The sequence below is a fragment of the Puma concolor genome, chromosome F2 (assembly GCF_028749965.1).
Source record: "Puma concolor isolate L17-30 chromosome F2, mPumCon1.1.hap2, whole genome shotgun sequence".
NCBI lineage: Eukaryota > Metazoa > Chordata > Mammalia > Carnivora > Felidae > Puma > Puma concolor.
This window is the reverse complement of record NC_141684.1, coordinates 66,559,993-66,578,275: the sequence shown is the minus strand read 5'-3', so window position 1 is coordinate 66,578,275 and position 18,283 is coordinate 66,559,993. Positions and strand designations below refer to the sequence as shown.

The 18,283-nt window shown below is 36.5% G+C and overlaps 2 protein-coding genes and 1 non-coding gene across 7 annotated transcripts in view; 1 reads left to right on the top strand and 2 right to left on the bottom strand.

Annotated features, from left to right (window-relative positions):
• The window catches only part of PPP1R42 (protein phosphatase 1 regulatory subunit 42), a 53,918-nt gene extending 43,401 nt beyond the window's left edge, over positions 1-10,517 (bottom strand). For all 5 annotated transcript variants that reach the window (XR_015246947.1, XM_025922915.2, XM_086695879.1 and 2 more), the window contains exons 1-3: positions 10,382-10,517; positions 3,992-4,209; positions 1,454-1,620 (exon numbers count right to left, since the gene is read on the bottom strand). Coding sequence is in view for 4 of the 5 variants with exons in the window: in XM_025922915.2 (XP_025778700.1) it covers positions 1,454-1,620; positions 3,992-4,120 (296 nt within the window). In the remaining variant the exon portion in view is untranslated. The remainder of the gene's footprint in view (positions 1-1,453; positions 1,621-3,991; positions 4,210-10,381) is intronic.
• Positions 4,862-4,985, bottom strand: LOC112859803 (small nucleolar RNA SNORA51). Its single transcript, XR_003223540.1, has one exon. It is a non-coding gene; the product is annotated as a small nucleolar RNA SNORA51 (small nucleolar RNA).
• A 3,335-nt stretch (positions 10,518-13,852) lies between the features above and the next one.
• Positions 13,853-14,414, top strand: LOC147572069 (thymosin beta-4-like). The gene has a single exon (XM_086696015.1). The coding sequence runs from the start codon at positions 13,890-13,892 to the stop codon at positions 14,022-14,024; it is 135 nt and encodes a 44-aa protein (XP_086552141.1). The 5' UTR covers positions 13,853-13,889; the 3' UTR covers positions 14,025-14,414.
• Positions 14,415-18,283: the final 3,869 nt, after the last annotated feature.

Below are 18,283 nucleotides of genomic sequence, written 5' to 3'. Positions count from 1 at the left end.
CTTACACTTAATTTAGTCTAAGAAATTATTTTTTTTTAAGTGAGAGAATTGGAATGGTCCTTATTAAATGATCTACCAGTGCTCCTTTTATATGTTAGGGCACAGAAAAATCATGTGGGTAGTAGGTTTAAAAATGAAGATTTTTAGGGGCGCCTGGGTGGCTCAGTTGGTTAAGCATCCAACTCTTGATTTTGGCTCAGGTCATGATCTCATGGTTCATGAGTTTGAGCCCCACGTCCGGCTGTGTGCTGATAGTGCAGAGCCTGCTTGGGATTCTTTCTCTCCCTCTCTCTCTGCTCCTTCCCTGCTCGTTCGTTCTTGCTCTCTCAAAATAAATAAATAACCTTTTTTTTTTTAAAAAAAAAATTAAGATTTTTGGGCCTAACCCCAGAGATTCTCATTTGGCTATCTAGGTCAGAACCCAGAAATCTGCATTTTTAAAAATGTTTATTCATTTTTGAGAGGAGACAGAGAAGGAGAGAGTATGAGCAGGGGAGGGGCAGTGAGGGGGGACAGAGGATCTGAAGCAGGCTCTGCACTGACAGCAGTGAGCCTGATGTGAGGATCAAACTCAGGAACCATTGTGAGATCATGACCTGAGCTGAAGTTGGACGCTCAACTGACTGAGCCACCTAGGCACCCTGCCATCTGTGTTTTCAATAAGCATTTCCCTCATCTTCTTCCCATTTTGAGGTTCTTGGCCCACTTTTTGAGAAGGACTGATAGTTCTTCCAGTCTGGGAAAATAAATCTACCAGCCTTCATTGAATTAAAATAATTATAGGCAGTAAATGCCTTTTTACACTCAAATCTAAATCAACATTATCAACTCTCTGACCCTGCCCTTTGAGATGTGTGATTCTTAAAGGCACAGAGCTCATTTGGTTTCCATGGAAAATCAAAAATCAAAATCAAAAAATTTCCATGGAAACTTTTTTCCCCAGTTGAGCCTTTAAGGATGCTTTAGGTGTCCTTATAAGTGGTTAAGACACCTTACTCTCCTGCAAAAGAAAAGTATGTCAGGCTTAACGAAACAAATTGCCAAGTATAACACATGTAACACTTTATTTTGCACTAATAATACTACAAGAGAATAAAAATTGAGGCCTATTCCACAAAAGTGCAGATAATGGAAAGGTCTGCATGCAAAAATATTACTGTAATGATGACAAACAATTATGTTACTTAAAAATAAAAGCACTAGGGGTACCTAGGTGGCTCAGTTGATTAAACCTCCAAATTGATTTCAACTCAGGCCATGATCTCACAGTTGGTGAGATCAAGCCCCATGCTATCAGCATGGATACTGCTTGGCATTCTTCCTCTCTCTCTCTCTCTGCCCCTCCCAGCTCACGCGCGCGTGTACATACACACACACACACACACACACACACACACACACACACACACACACACTCTCTCTCGAAAACAAACATTAAAAAAAAACCACTTACAGTTTTTCCAGTTTCTTTAATGACCTGAGGTTCTCTATACATGAAATACAATTGTTTTGTAGGTACAGGTGGGTCAGATTTGTAGCATAATTCAAGTTAGTGATTTCACTAATATGGTTATCATACAAGTATAAAACACTAAGACTTTTGCAAGGAGAGAGGTCTCCCTAAAAGGAAAACAAAAACAGGTTATACTTAATTTCTCCTGAAAACTTAGAAGTTTGTTTTTAAGAAAGTTTTCCACTTTTTGTACATTTCCTTAAGTTTAATATAATAGTGTATCTCTGTTCTTATTAGCACAGTAAAAACAATACTAGAATGATTATAAAATTAGTTCTAGGTTTTAGTATTCTGTAACTATATCAGTAAAATTGTATTTGTTAAGAAGGATTTTCCTAGGGCAAGCAGTGTTTCTTGGAAGCAATCAGGTTTCTCTGGAAGTTGAAACATTTAACAAATTAATGCTTCAACATTGTAGAATAGGGATTAATCATTCTGTGGAATTAGAAGGAAGCTGTTATTTATAATACTGAAAATGGGAAGTCATTGGATATTCAAAAATAATAGATGAATAAATTATGATAGTACTATTGAAGAGAATACTGTTTAACCATTAAATATTGTTTAGTTTCCTTAGTAATATTTTATAGATCTCAAAATGAAAACAGTACATTCAATATGACCCACTATTGTAAAATTATATGAATACATGCCTAGAAAGAAGACTGGAAGGACATCACCTACATGTTAATAGTGGTTTTCTCTGCATGATAGGATTATAAGTTTCTTTCTTTTTATATGTATTTATATTAATGAACATCAGTTACTTTTGAGATAAGAAAATAATTAAAGGTATTTTTAAAAGTCTGCCATTCTTATGTGGGTGGTAGAGTCAGCCTAGAGTAAGTAGGCAAGAGCTAGAGTGAAGTTACACTCAAAAATACCTCAGCTTGGGATGCCTGGCTGGCACAGTCAGTGGAACATGCAACTCTTGATCTTGGGGATGTAAATTCAAGCCCCATGTTGGATACAGAGATTATTTAAGAAAAAAGAAACCTGAAAAAATCTCAGCTTTTATTAACAAGTTCTTTTAAAATATAACGCCATCTTGGGGACTTATAAACTTAAGTTTATAAGTTATTCTTGTCTTGGTGTGAATTATATATAATTGACCCTTATACAACATGGATTTGAACTGCATGGGTCCACTTATACATGGATTTTTTTTCTGATAAATACTATATAGTACTGTAATATATTTTCTTGTTTTCTTAATAATGTTCTCTTTTCTCTAGCTTTATTTTAAGAATACAGTATATAATACACGTAATGTACAAAATATGTTAATTGACTTTTGTTATCAGTAAGATTTCTGGTCAACAGTAGGCCATTAGTAGTTAAGTTTTTTGGGAATTAAAACTTATATGAGGGTTTTTGATTGTGTTGGGTGACAGGGTGTTGAGGAGTGTGGGGGTGTTGGTATCTCTAACCCCCATATTTTTCTAGGGTCAGCTGTACCTAGTTTGCTTTCCTCTTAACAAGGGTCATCTACACCAAAGGAGCACTGATTGTGACAGGACAAAAGAACAGCAGAGGCTGTCTGCAGAGGGCAAGTGTGTAATGGTATAATGATGTAGAGAGTTTTCTGGGCAATTGGATTCATGGGGAGAAGAATTACTAAGAAACTGGAAAGAAATACAGAATAGGAACTTGGTAGAGTCTGCAAAAAAAAAAAAAGTCTTAATTGACACTTGTGCCTGGGGCTTTGTTATTTTTTTCATTCACTTGAAAAACATTTATTAAGCACTTAATATGGGTTAGGCGCTGTGTTGGATGGGGGATTTAGAGTGATATGAACAAAATAGACATCATCTTGGCCTTTATGTACCTTATGTTTCTGAGAAAATTTCTCTCATGTGTAGTCTTTAGCATTTTATTGTAGACAATAGACATCAATACAAATGGCCTAAAAGGGTTATTGCTCCCTTTAAAGTTACCCACATTAAGGCCAACTTAACACAGAGAAAATACAGTGTCAGAATATATCCAAGTAAACAGTCTTGTCTGATATAAATGGCAGTATAACCTACATTTATATAATCAGTTAAATTATGTGTGAAAAAGATTTCACTGTTAAAGTTTTAAAATATGGTATTCATATAGTTCATTCTTACTACTTGATATGTTAAAAAACTCATATTCCAAGCATCTGGAATTATACAAAAGCATTATCTTTGAAATTGTTTTCCAACATAACACTTTCAATTCTAGTTTGCTACATAGAGTATTTCAGGGATAGATACATATATTTAGCACATAGATTTAACAATCACAATGATATATTTTGTAGAGATTTAGTTTTAATAATTTTAATATCATAAGCATGAAATTAAAATAAAAATACAATATACAGCTGACTAATCAAAATACAGTTAACAAGTATGATCAAAATATAGTTAATAAGGAGGTATTTTCTGACACCAATTTCTAAACTTTACATTGTTAATTATGTAAAAATAGGAAATTTAGAATTCTTACAATTGTATCTATATTTTTGTCTGAAAAATTTAGATGAGTTATTTTCTTCAGGTATCGTGAAGTGGTTTCTTCTTTTCGGGGTTTAAGATTGTTACTTTTGGCAATTAGATCCAAGGTTAGTCGAACCATGATTTCTCTATAAGTCAAACTCTCAGCAGTAGCTCAGTTCTGATACCATGTCAGGAAGCAGGTTTAACTATTGTTTTATGCTCAACTTTCTATATTAAAAAAAAAAAAAAAGGAGCATTATGTACATGGCAATTTAGGAAAAATTATTTTGACTTGCTCTTTAATTTTCTTATGTAGAACTATTTGATAAACTACTTCAGAGGCATTTTAAAAGGCATTTTCTAAGTTTATAGACTTAATTCTTCTTATAAACAGCTTAAAAAACCAAAATTAATTAAATATACAATGTGCATTCATTTCTATTTTTAATCTTTTCCTCTCCCTAGTATTGAGTTGTTACTGTGGGCATCTTTTAAAGGATTTTTTTTCCTCTCAAGGAGTATCATCTGATGTGTTCACATGAAGGCCCAGAGGTTGGTCTCTACTCAAGCTAGTGGCAGTTGAGAATGAGACCAGAATGGTCTTCTGGCTCCTTTTTCCATAGAACCCATGGTGATCATATTTTCTAAACCCTCAAATCAGAACACATGATGTAAAAAACCTTGAGTATGCACATAGGACAGTGGGGCAAAATACTTGAAAATGGAGTTGGCCTTGAAATTGTTATAGCTGCAATCCACAAAGAGGCAACACAATGCAGTGTTTTTCAATCCAGACTGCCTGGGTTCACATTTGGTCCCATTGCTTACTGGTCAGGCAATCTTGGGCATGTTGCATCAGTTTCTTTCCCCCCCCCCACCCCCATGTCCCCCATTCACAATACAGACCAGGAAAAGGGCCTGGGCTGAGATGTTTATGGATGGGTTTACTCTGCCTCCTCTTTCTATACAGTGTAAGAACACAGCCTCATACGCACCAGGAGGCTACGTTACCTCTGTTTCTTATAAAATTAGGATAATAGTAGTACCTACTTCCTAGGGATATTGTGAAGATTAATTGAGATAAAAATGTATAGAATATTCTGCACAGTGCCTGGTACATAGGTCAACAAATGTTTGCTATCACCATTATTGTTTCACTGTTTTGTTCACAGATAAGGTGAACACTATCTACTTCACTGTTTCACCTGGAGTATATTAGGGCTGTTAAATAAGGGGAACACACTATCAAATAATTAATTAATTAATTATTGATTTATGTGAGAGATCCATATGTGGTCCATAAGTTTGAAGTAACCCATTTTTTTCCAACCATCACAAAACTGTGGTATTTATCACAGTTTTGTGATAAATAAACAAAAATTTATTGTCTTTTTAAAATGTAGTTTAAAACTGAGCATTCTTTTTCTAATATATCTGGAATTTTACCAGCCAAACACCTCAGTTTGTGTAGTATTCTGGACATGAAATCAATGCTTAGGAGGAAAGTGAATTCAGTAGAAGATAAATTCAGTTTGCATTATCACACATTGACATATAACTACCCAGGCTATATTATATAAAATGCCCACAATAAAATATTTGAAGATATGGAATGAACCATTTTATTTCAAAATACAAAATGTAATCTGTAGAATAAAATTTTCATAGATTTTTCATAGATTTTCATAGATTTTTAAAATTTTCATGAATTCATTATTTTTAACAAAAATTTAAGATTATTGTTTACAGATCAAATTTCAAACATGACAATAATATTCTGAACAAAGTTTCTAGTTAAGTAAAAATAACTTTTACTAATATTGCCTTAAAAATATTTCATGATGAAAGTTTAAAGAATAACACCCACACTCATGGACCTACAGGTAATCTTAAATATAAAAGGTTATAAATACACTTGTATTCCCTTTATGCCTTTCTCCCTATTCTTTTTTTTAAGTTTATTTATTTTGAAAGAGTGAGAGCAGGGGGAGGGGCAGAGAGAGAGGAAGAGAGAGAATCCCAAGCATGTGAGGCTCAGAGTCATGAACCTCGAGATCCTGACCTGAGCTGAAATCAAGAGTCAGTTGCTTAACCACCCAGGTACACCACCCCCCTCCTTCTCCCTATTCTCTTATTTTTAGAGTTTAGAATTAGATGTCTCTATTCATGTCTTTATACTTTTACTACAGATGTATGTATATCTAAACAATATATAGTACTTTTTAAAACATTTTTACAGTCATAAATGGTATTATTATTTTTTAATGTTTATTTTGGAGAGAGACACACACACACAGAGCATGAGCAGGGGAGGGCAGAGACACACACACACACACACACACACACACACACACACACACACACACACAGAGAATCTGAAGTAGGCTCTAAGCTCTGAGCTGTCAGCACAGAGCCTGATGCAGGACTCAAATCCATGAACCATGAAATCATGACCTGAGCCAAAGTTGGACCCTTAACCAACTGAACCATCCAGGTGCCCCATAAATTGTATTATTTTGATTCCAACTTTCTTTTTTTGCTTAATGTTTTGTTTGTTAGAATCATCAAAGTTGATGTATATAGCTCTGGAATATTTGCATTGCTGTGAATATTCTATTGTAAGGAATTTATTTCTTCTGATGATAGATCTTTGGGTGGTGTTTTTTTCTTCATTTGCAATGTTGCTTCTATGGTTCTTCTATACCTGTCATTTTTAGCACATATGCAAGAGTTTCTTTAGGGTTTAAAACTAGGAATGGCTATTTCTGGGTTGCACATTTTCAACTTTACTATGTATTGTCAAATTGTTCTCCAAAGGAGTTTTACCACTGGCAGCTAAGAGAGTTCCTATTGCTCTACTATGCAGTCAACATCAGTGTCAGCACTTGATATTGGCAGTCTAAATTACTGCCAATCTGATGGGTGTGAAATGATAATATCATTGCTTTTGGTTTTTTCTCAGATCTTTTTATATATAAAAAAGGGATTTGAAAACAGCCAGATCAATAGTCTCATCTCATTATGTTTTAATTTGCCATTCTGTAATTGCTAGAGATTGAGGGTCTTTTCCTGTTTATTGCCATATGGAGTTCCTTTTCTGTTAGTTGTGGTTTCTTATATTTTGCCCATGTTGCCTTATGAGTAGTGTTTTTATAAGTAATTTTTATTTTTATTAAAAGAATTTTTTTTTTAATTTGAGAGAGAGACAGAGAAAGTGCATGTGCACGTGAGAGTGGAGGAGGGGCAGAGAGAGAGGGAGAGAGACTCCCAAGCAGGCTACTCACTGTCAGTGCAGAGCCTGATGGGGTGCTCAGTCTCATGAACCATGAGATCATGACCTGATCTAAAATCAAGAGTTGATGCTTAACTGAGTCACCCAGGCACCCCTATAAGTAATTTTTAGATACACTTATATTTTTTTTTTTTTATTTTTTTTTGGGACAGAGAGAGACAGAGCATGAACGGGGGAGGGGCAGAGAGAGAGGGAGACACAGAATGGGAAACAGGCTCCAGGCTCTGAGCCATCAGCCCAGAGCCCGACGCGGGGCTCGAACTCACGGACCGTGAGATCGTGACCTGGCTGAAGTCGGACGCTTAACCGACTGCGCCACCCAGGCGCCCCTAGATACACTTATATTTTTATCAGATACCAGTATTTTGTTGATTATACATGTAGCAAATATCCATTCCCTGACTTTAGTTTGTTTTTTCTCCTTTTTTTCTCCTAGTTTGTGTTTAGTGGCATCTTCTAAAAAACAGAAGCTATATATTTTTTTCATGTAGTCAAATGTATCATTTTTTTGCCCATGTTTTATGCTTTTTGTAGCTTATTTAGTAACCCCTTCCCTATCCACATTTAAGAGAAAGACTTTTTTTTTCTTGTAAACATGTTTAGTTTTGCTTTGCTTTGTAAATTTTGTCTGCATTACTGTGATCAGAAGCAGCAATCAGTGCTCAGAGGACAGATCCTTGATATTTGGTGGCTAGTATGTTTTTTGCCCATTTTGGCTTCTACAAGCTATATGTAAGGTAGTCTAGAAACCCTGCTACTGGGTTGTGTGTAGGGGATGGATAGTTGCTGTAGAACTGAAATTGACCAAAATTTATTTCAGTTTATTGTCTAAGCCTTCTCCTGGAAGTTGTTAGTCTTCAGTAGACTCCAGGTTCCAAAATACTTATATCAGACAGATTCTGCCAGTGCAGTTGTTGTCTAGGTGGGGAAACAGTTGCTTCCTACTCTGCCATGTTCCCAGAATCCTTTCCTCCTTAACTCTTTCATACACATTTTAAAAATCAACTTGTTGGGGTGCCTGGGTGGCTCAGTCAGTTAAGCGTCTGACTCTTGGTTTTGGCTCAGGTCATGATCTCATGGGTTCATGGGATCGAGCCACACATCAGGCTCTGTGCTGACAGCATGGGGCCTGCTTAGGATTCTCTCTCTCCCCCTCCCATTCTGCCCCTCCCCTGCTGGTGCCAGCATGCATGTGTGCTCTCTCTGTCTCAAAACAAACAAACAAACAAACAAACAAACAAACTTAAAAGAAAATCAACTTGTTATGTTCCATGAAAAATCCTGTCAGGATTTTGTTAGGAATTGCACTGAATTTATAAACCATTTGTGAAGCACCAATACATCTCTAATATTGAGACTTCTTTTCCATCACTATGGTATGCCTCTCTATTTTAGGAGTGCTGCTTTAATGTAGTTTTATAATTTTCTTGTAATTAAGGCCATGCATAAGTTTTTTAAAGTCATTTTTAGGAATTATATATTTTTGTTGATACTGCAAGTGACATTCTTTTAGGAATTACATTCTCTAGAGCTTGTGTATAGAAATGCAATATTTTAAAAAATATTTGAAATATTTAAAATATGATTTCTTTACCCATATTTTAAAATTTTAGACTTTTTTCTGGAAATTTCAAATATCACTTTTACACTGATAACTGGTGAAAATGCACATCTTAAAGTGGCTATACACCCCAGGATTTCTCTCATAGCTGAGGCAGGAACTGCCATACAGGTGGCCATACAGGAGCAATCCTGTACTATGATGGGGGTGATGCCCTGTGGGGGTAATTTTTACACATGGGAGACAGTAGCCTCAATTATTTATTTTCCCTTCTTTCTTTCCCCCATGCACTTTTAGGAGACACAGCCATTGCAAAGGGTCTCTCTGAAAACAGCTCTGGTCTTTTGGGTTACATACTGGGTTGTGTTTGTTCTTCCATCTCTTTCTCATTCCTTTTTTCCTTCTGTACTACTTCCCTAAAATTAACAACCCCCTCCCCCACAAAACGTGTTATTATATGAATTTTTGCTTCAGGCTCTGTTTTCTAACCTGGGCTAAAAGAGAAAATTTGGATCATCTGAATCGTCATGAATGACCATGCTATAAATGGATTTTGGCTCTAGTGCACAAAGTGGTGTTTGTATAGAAATAAATTTGATTTTCTCTGATAATTAGGAAAGTAAAGAGGCAAATGTGATATAGAAATGAAATATTTATTAAACCAAGGTAAGGGCAATGGACCTCATCAACAAGCTATAGGAAAACATTCCAGGAGCTTGAATATGGAAAGGGATCCCAATAAGTGAATAACACACAATAATAGAGACTTAACTCAAAAGAACCTGCATTGTAGCAGTCATGTCCACACGAAGATTTAGTTTCATTAAAACACCACCATTCATTTTATTAATGTAATATTAATTTAAACTTTATTGGTATTGTAGTTTGTTTTAGAGATATTATAACCTTCAGGTGTTTAAATTGAACCTAGTTTGGATTTGGATACATTTTAGAACATTATAACAAAAGTAAATAAGTCAGCATTTGTGGGGTGTCCTTGCTTTTCTTTTAAAAGAGGTTCATTATTTTCTAAAGTTTGTGAAACTACTTTTTCATAATTTTTCCCTACTAGATACCTGTTATCTCAGGATTCCCCTTGCTAGGATGTCTCTGTCTGGATTGCCAGTGGGAGACAGTTTAGAGCTGCTTTACAGGCACTCTGGGAATCCATTTTAGTGGATCCCTTGGCTTAAATTATCCTTTGGGGCTCCCACAGGCTACCGGCAGTAGATGTTTCCGAATTTAGTTTGTGTATTTTCCTTTAGCGAGCTCCAGGCTCATTGGCTTCCCAAAGCTCAAAATCGCGGGGTTCCGCTCTTAGGCTTTTTTCCCCCTTTACAAACTCATACCCGCGCAGATCCCGCTCCCTCACTCCGCGGCCACCCCTTCACCCGTGTCTCCCTTCTCTAAAGCGGTTTCTCAGCCTTGCCTGAGTCTATTTGTTTAAAATACAGACTTTCAGATTGATTTTCTGGAAACTCTAGATGTCTAGAGATAAGGCTCAGGGGTCTTCATTTTAACCAGTAACCCAGGAAGGTCTTACTTACTGGCAGACAAGTTTGAGAAACGTGGCTTTATGGTTTCTTCAGCCCCCAGACTTCTTCCCTGAAGGCACCTCTCCCCTCGCGGGAGGAACTGAGTCTGGAAGTCAGGTTTGTAAATTTCCTCAGTGCCTCGTTCCTCTGCAGCCTTGGTGCGGTTGCCAGGCGACCCAACGCTCTTGCTAGGGCAATGGCTTCCGGGAAATCTCGCGCGAGGTGTCTGGAAGCGTCAGGTCTGGCGCTGGTCCTTGTGACACTGGTCCCTCTCTGTGACGTGGCGGCCAGAGTTTGATGGCGACTAGATGGGGTCTGAATGAAGCTAGTTTGGTGAGGTCGTGAGGCATCGGTCATGTTAGCGGTTTAGTGAACCAAACAGTAGCCAGAACAATTTTTTGCAGGCCACAATTTCCCCTTCTTACTAGATGATCCTTCTATCAGCTTTAAACGTTTCAGTGCCCAATAACCACCTTTTCCCAGCAACAGACCAAAGTATAACACATACTCCACCCTTTCCTCAGGAAAGGAAAAAAAAAGTCTTTAGGGTGACATTCTACTTCGTTCATCATGACCAGCTTCGCTGCTTGCTTCTTGCCCTGTATTCTCCAGTATTCTGACACTTGGCCCAATATGCCCTGTTTTAAAAGAAATTTCCCTTCGTCTCATAGCTTTTCAAAGTAGCAATAGGACACACTTTATTTCCTCCTTAATTCTTATTTTCCCTTTTGAGTTCCAAGGACGCAGCTTGGAATTAGCACATCCTTTCTGAAGCTTTCCTATGGACTCAATCTTGTTAAGTGTTTCTCTTTTCTGTCCCCCCCCCCCCCCCGAATAGGATATATTAAATTCTTTAACATAGCATTTAACATGTTAGTATATATTTGTTACCTATTAATTGTATCCAATAAGCTGGTAAATTCTTTGAGGGCAAGGATTATGTCTTTAACTTCACTATTTCCAGGACTTGGCAAAAAGTGCCTTGTACATTAGCAGTCACTCTATAAATGTTTGTAAAATGAATAATTTATAAGTGAAAGGGAAGAATAGAACAAGGAACTGACATTTACAGTGGATAGACTGGGAGTCATTAGGGATATGGTAAATTGAGCAGTCTGGATGTAAGAAACAGTGCAAGCCGGAAAACAGTAACACTTGTGATATTGGTGGGATGGGGGTAGGGGAATGGGTGGTATAGGTGTGGGGAAAGGTGGAAAGTTGTTATTGCTGTTCCTTGAGCAAAGAAGCATCAGAGTAGAAGACTGTTACAGTTGCAAGGCAACTTAGTGCCCATGTGTACTGTCCAACTTGTCATGTTGCAGATAAGGAGACTCCCAGGCCTAGAGGGAGGAAAGAAATATGCTACAGGTCACATCTGAGGTGACAGAGAGGGGATTTACCCTTGGGCTCCTGATTTCACCCTAACCCTAACCCTAACCCTAACCCTAACCCTAACCCTAACCCTAACCCTAACCCTAACCCCTTTTCTTATATCTCATTGACCTAGAAGAAAAGATAGGGGGATATGGACAGATGAACCCTTATCCCATTCAGGACATTGTTGCTAAAGTCCAGTTGTGAGGCAGTTTCGGCCTGGATTAGGTTGAAGGCAAAGGAAGTGGCAAGGAATGAACAAATTTAGGAGGCATCTTGAAACATGATTTAACAGAGATTTATAGGATAAAGGGAGGAAGAAGTTGAAAGTAATCCCTGGGTATTAGCTAGGATAAAGGAATGATAATGGAGAAAGAGGAGAGGTAGCAAGAAATTTGAGGGGAACTCAATGAATTTGGTTTATACATGCATGTTAAGTGTGAAGTGAGGTTTAATAGTTTCCAGCATAGAACTAATCATTGAAACCATGAGGTCATAAATGGCAGTGTGGGAGAAGGTAGGGAAGTGAGAAATAGCAAGTCAATAACTAGGCCAAGTAGTTTGGATGGAAGAGAGAAGCAAAGCTGGTTAAGATGTCAGAGTCATCAGAGATGAGATTTGTTCTGAGAAGAAATAATAATTCAGTGATTCATAAATTAACAATTTAGATTCAGATATGGGAGAGTTTGAGGAGGAGGGGTACCTAAAGAATAAAAAGCTACAGGGATGCCTGGGTGGCTCAGTTGGTTAAGTGTCTGACTCTTGATTTCCACTCAAGTCACGATCTCCTGGTTTGTGAGTTCCAGATCTGTTGGGCTCTGTGTTGACAGTGAGGAGCCTACCTGGGATTCTCCCTCTCTTTGCCCTTCCCCCATGAGTGTGTGCACTCTCTCAAAATAAATAAACTTCAAAAAAAGAGAGAATGTGTGAGATATAATCCCTGTCTAGTGGCACACAGTGTTAAACAATAATCTGTGTATTTTCCAATATGGCAGTAATTTGGCAGACCACAAGAAATACTTGTCTTCAGTGACACGTTTAGTGTAAAGTACTCTAAGATTTACACTTTGACAGATGTTGGTAAATTTGTATTTGCAAAAGAAATGTTGTGAAGTCTTGAGAATCATTTTAAAAGGCACTCTTGGGCAAAAAAAAAAAAAAAAAAAAAAAAAAAAAAAAGAAAGGCACTCTTGGAAGAATAGTGCTATGAAGCACATTTTAAAAAGTCTCCACTGGAGTTTCCAAGTAACTTTAGTTAGAGCAAGTAACTTGCGCTCTTTGATAGAACAAACTGTCATTTAGGAGGGCCCTACATGGCAAAGAACTGAACATGACATCTAGCCAACAGCCAATGAGGAACTGAGACCTGTTGTTTAAGTTTGGAAGTCAATCATGCCCCAGTTGAGCTTTTAGATGGAACCTTATCCCTGGCCAACACCTTGATTGAAGCCTTACGAGAGACCCTGAAGGAGAGGACCCAAATTCCTGACCCATGAAACCTGTGAAATAATAAAAGTATATTGTTTTAAGCCACTAAGTTTTGGGGTAATTTGTTTTGCAGCAATAAATAATACAGGGAGCAATGGAAAATTCCTTTAAACAAGGAAGATTTGCTTAGAAATTTGGGGCATGATTCTTATTTTTATAGGATATTTGGAAAGGAAATAAAGTGATTACAGAAAGTTTTAGTTTAGGTGGAATGAAAAGTTTCTTAACAAATATCCATTTATAGAAGCTGCATTTGTAGAATAGTACAAAGAAAACCCTTTGCTTATGGATGAGGCAGTTTCCATTCAAGGTATTACTCCTGATTTCTGTAACCTGGGGATGATCATTTAATTAAGAGCTTCATGGCCTACTAATGCCATGATGTATACAATATGGGAACTAATAACAAACAACTTTTATTTATTTAAAAATGTTTAAAAAATTATTTATTTTGAGGGAGTACAAGAGTGTGTGGGGGGAGAGGCAGAGAGAGAGAGAATCCTAATCCTCCCTCTCAGTGAAGAGCCTGAGTCAAGACTCGATCTCAGGAACCATGAGATCATGACCTGAGCTGAAATCAAGAATTGGTCACTTGGGTACTAGGCGGAGGCCACTGCACAGATCGGACTTCGCTTGCTTGTGCACCTCCTTTGCAACTATGACTGACAAACCTGATATGGCTGAGATTGAGAAATTTGATAAGTCGAAACTGAAGAAGACAGAAACGCAAGAGAAAAATCCACTGCCTTCAAAAGAAACGATTGAACAGGAGAAGCAAGCAGGCAAATCGTAATGAGGCATGCGCCACCAGTATGCACTGCACATTCCACAAGCATTGCCTTCTTATTTTACTTCTTTTAGCTGTTTAACTCTGTAAGATGCAGGGAGGTTGGATCAAGTTTAAATGACTGTGCTGCCCCTTGCCACATTGAGAACTACTGACAAACAAAGCCGCCTACCTCTCCCATCTGCTTGTCTGACTGGCAGCAAAGGAAGAGAACTTGCATGTTGGTGAAGGAAGAAGCTGGGTGGGAGGACCAGAGAAATCTAAAAACCAAGCTGGTTCAAGGTGTCCTACAGTCTGTAAAATGCAGTTTAATCAGTGCCATTTTTTTGTTCAAATGATTTTAATTATTGTAATGCACATTTTTTTTTTAGTATGCGAATAAAAAGTTTTAAAACCTGGAAAAAAAAAAAAAAGAATTGGTCACTTAACCTACTGAGCCACCCAGGTACCCCAAGAAATAATTTTTAAAAAACTTAGTAACTGATTTCTGTCATTTGCTATATTATATATTCTATAATTGTAAATGATTTGTACACAGGTTATATATCAAAATCAGTGAAACATCTTGTATACCTGTATACTTTGTTTAGTTGCTTTATTTATTTGGCTTCTCTCTGCTTTATTTTAGGTCAGCTTGTTTGAAAAGAGCTCCTTTCCTTTATGCTTGTTTTTGAAAATCGCTGGTGCTTTTTTGCTAATGTGTGGCCCTTTCCATATTTCCATAATGGTGACCCTTGATTGAAAAACAATTTTTTTCCACTCTTGTTTTAAATCTATTAAAATTTGAGAAAAAGAAATTTGAGAAAAGAGATTTATTTTATAGTGATTGCACAGTGCAACAAAAGTCAATTTCCCATACAAAGATGTGAACCCATTTAATCTTGTCATTCTAAAAACACATATTGTTAATATTTCTTAAAAAGTTGAAATGTCCATTGCATTTGTTTCTTCACTGAACAAATACTCACCAAGTACCTGCCATGTGCCATTGTTCAAGGTGCTGGGGATACAGAAGTTAGTTAGACCAAGTCCCCAGGCTGTTGGAGCTTATATTCTAGTCAGCAGAGAGAGGCAGTGAAAAAGTAAATAAATCAATGACCAAGATAATTTCAGATTGTGGTACAGTCTGTGAAAGAAATAGAGTGAAATTGGGGTGGAAGGAGGGAAGGAGAGAGGTGTTATCTTAAGATGAGATGGCAAGGCCTCTCTGAGGAGGCAGAATTTGGACAGAGACTTGAAGGCTGAGGAGACTAACAAGCAGGCCTGAGTGCCTGCAAGGAAGTGTTCCAGGCCTGAGAAACACCAGTTTGAGGGCTTGGGGACAGGGGTGGGGAGGAGTGTGGTGTGTGGTGAGTGTTGAAGAACTGGATGAGCTTAAGGACCCAGAGGACAGTGTTGCTGGATCCTTTTGAGGAGGGGGACAGAGAGAATGCAATGAAAGCAAAACAGGAATCCATCAGCCCTTAGGCCACAGTGTGAAATTTGGATTTTGATATATAGCAGCGTTTAACCCATAAGGCAGAATGTAAAATTTCCCTTTGTTTTTAGGAAAAACTAATTTTATTATATTTAAAATGTGAATGAGAGAACAGTGTCACTTTATTAAAATTTGAAATTCAAAATCTTGATTGAAATGTAATGTTATATAGTATTATCAAAGATGCTCTTAGAAATCTGATAGCAAGAGCCTGAGTTAGAAAATATAATTTCTATTTGTGCTCCCAATTCTCATATTTAATATAGCTTTAGATCTGGGGATAGCTAGAAGTTCATTGTGTTGTTGTCTGTCTAAATAAATTACTATTTCAGTAGTTAATAGTTCCTTAGTTTTAAGTGATGTAGTATTTTACCTAAATATTAAGACCATTTAGAATGTTTAAAAATAATCTCCCCTGAAAAGTGGTGTTGATGTGTAATTCTCACATCGGTGACAGATCAACTTTTCTGAAGTTATAGAACATTTCAGATAGTTATAATTATTCAACCCTGATTGTGTCCTCATAATGTCAGATCATAAATTAAATTTCTTATTTATCCTAATTTCTGTTACTTTATTTAAGCCCAGGATATTAAGATAATAGCCTCGAGTATACTGGAAACACATGCAAGAAACGATAGATGGATTACATAGAAGTTGAAGGAAAGGATTAAAGCTAAATACATGCATGTTTTAAAGGATTTATCTGATATCATACAGTACAAATAATAAATGCAAATAAATTTAGTACAAATAATAAATTGAACTGAATATGAGGATGTGGTATGGGATAGTAAATTCTAGGAACAAAAACGGAGCTATTTAAATCAAACATTTATTTGGAGATGAGCTTTTATCAGCTAATTTTTCAGGAAGGTAAATAATTTAAAGTTATGACTATTAATGATAAACATATTCATAGTTATATGATAGATATTTATAATTCTCTGTAATCTAACATAAAGGTCACAGAGCCCTATTCTGAACAATATACTTCTTTATGCATATGCCTCTTAGGTTATGAGAAGTACAACTGTAGTTCATCAAAATGTGCCCCAAGGCACAATACCATTTTACTCAGTCATTAGTAAGGTTAGCATAATTGCTTAGTATAATCCAAAGAAAATATGAGTACTGACATCAGGGACTCTCCAATTTGTTAGGCAATTGTTCCATAATTTTTGGCACCAAGATAATCCACATGTTGAAAAAGCAATTAATCATTGGTGCTAGTTATCAAGCTGTGATTTTAGCTATTTCCTCCCAAATTTGACCCCAAATGACAGAGTTCCTTATTTTATTTTTGAAATATTCTGATTTCTGAGATCAAAAGTTTAAATATGCCAATCTGGTTATAGTTGAGTTGAGCTTTGTGTTAATTAGTTTTCTAAAATAAGTAGATCATAACTTTATATTTACAAAGGTAGATGGTATTTCTTCCACTAATATTTGGATAAAAGGTTTAGAAAAGTTTAGAAACTTACAGACTGGTTACCTCAGAAGAAATTAATTAAAATCCTTAAACTAGCATTTTCGCCCCAAGAAGGTAAATTTATTGCTGTTGAAACTTGTATCGAAAACAGGCCAAAACAAGAGAACACACAATTAGATTTTCAATTTTCTAACTAATATTTTGCAAACATAGTGATACAGATACATCAGTTACTAAATAATGAAAGTGAATGAAATAAATACCTCATCATAATTTTAACATTATCATCTTTTACTTATTTTATGTAATAAGGATGAATAAAAATAACAGCTGCCATTGTGTCTAATATATTTACCTATCTTCAAAAAAATGATACCCAAACAACCCCTGCCCTCACATTGTCCACCAATGTATGTCTTTGGTGTTTATAGTTAAAACAATCCAGAAATATAGAAAGAAACCTTGGAAATTCAATAGTCTCTGTTCAGTTCAGTTTATTCAGCTACATGTGGATACAGTGCAGGCTTCGCAATACAAATGAACTCCTCTCTGCATGCATGACTTACGCATCTGTACCTCATCACTCATATAACATTTTTTGGAAACTCTGAACCTCTGCAATATGCAGCACTCCAACTCTGTTTCTGTGATTCATTGTTGCTTATGCTCTTGCTCTTCTGTGTTTATTTTCCATACGGCTGTGCTGTTAGTCACTTTATTATTATATTGTGCAAGCAGTGATTTTTCAAAATTCTGAATACCAGGTATTCCTACTAATTTGTAACAACAATCTTCACACCTGATCCCTCAAATGGAGCACATGATGTTTGGTCTCAGAACTTATTTTCCAAATTCAGAAACAATGGAGCACAAATGGCTTCTCTTCCCATTGGTTCTTTGTTCTTGGCAGTACTGCTGATTTCAAAATAACAGCATGTGTGGTATCTTATTGTTAATCAATAAGTAAAACCTGTAGAATGAAGAACTCACTTCATAATTGGACATTGTAACCAAAAAATGGTAGTAAATGCATAAATTCTCAATAATGTATAGCACTGCTGAGTTGTTTTGAACAAGAACCTAGAGATACTAAAACAATATGGAAAATTTGGAACACCCTTGATTCCGGGATCTTGCTGTATGTATTCTTGACTGGTCCCAATCCCCATTCCATATCCACTGACTTCTCTATCTCTGCTCCAGCCTGTGCTTCTGGCTCCAGTCTTATTATTTGGACATTGGGATTAAGTTTTTGATGACGAGTGACATTTCCTGTATAATATCACCAAAGACCTTGAGAAATTATCTCAAAAAAAAAAAAAAAAAAAGGAAACTTAACAAAAAACAGACTTCACT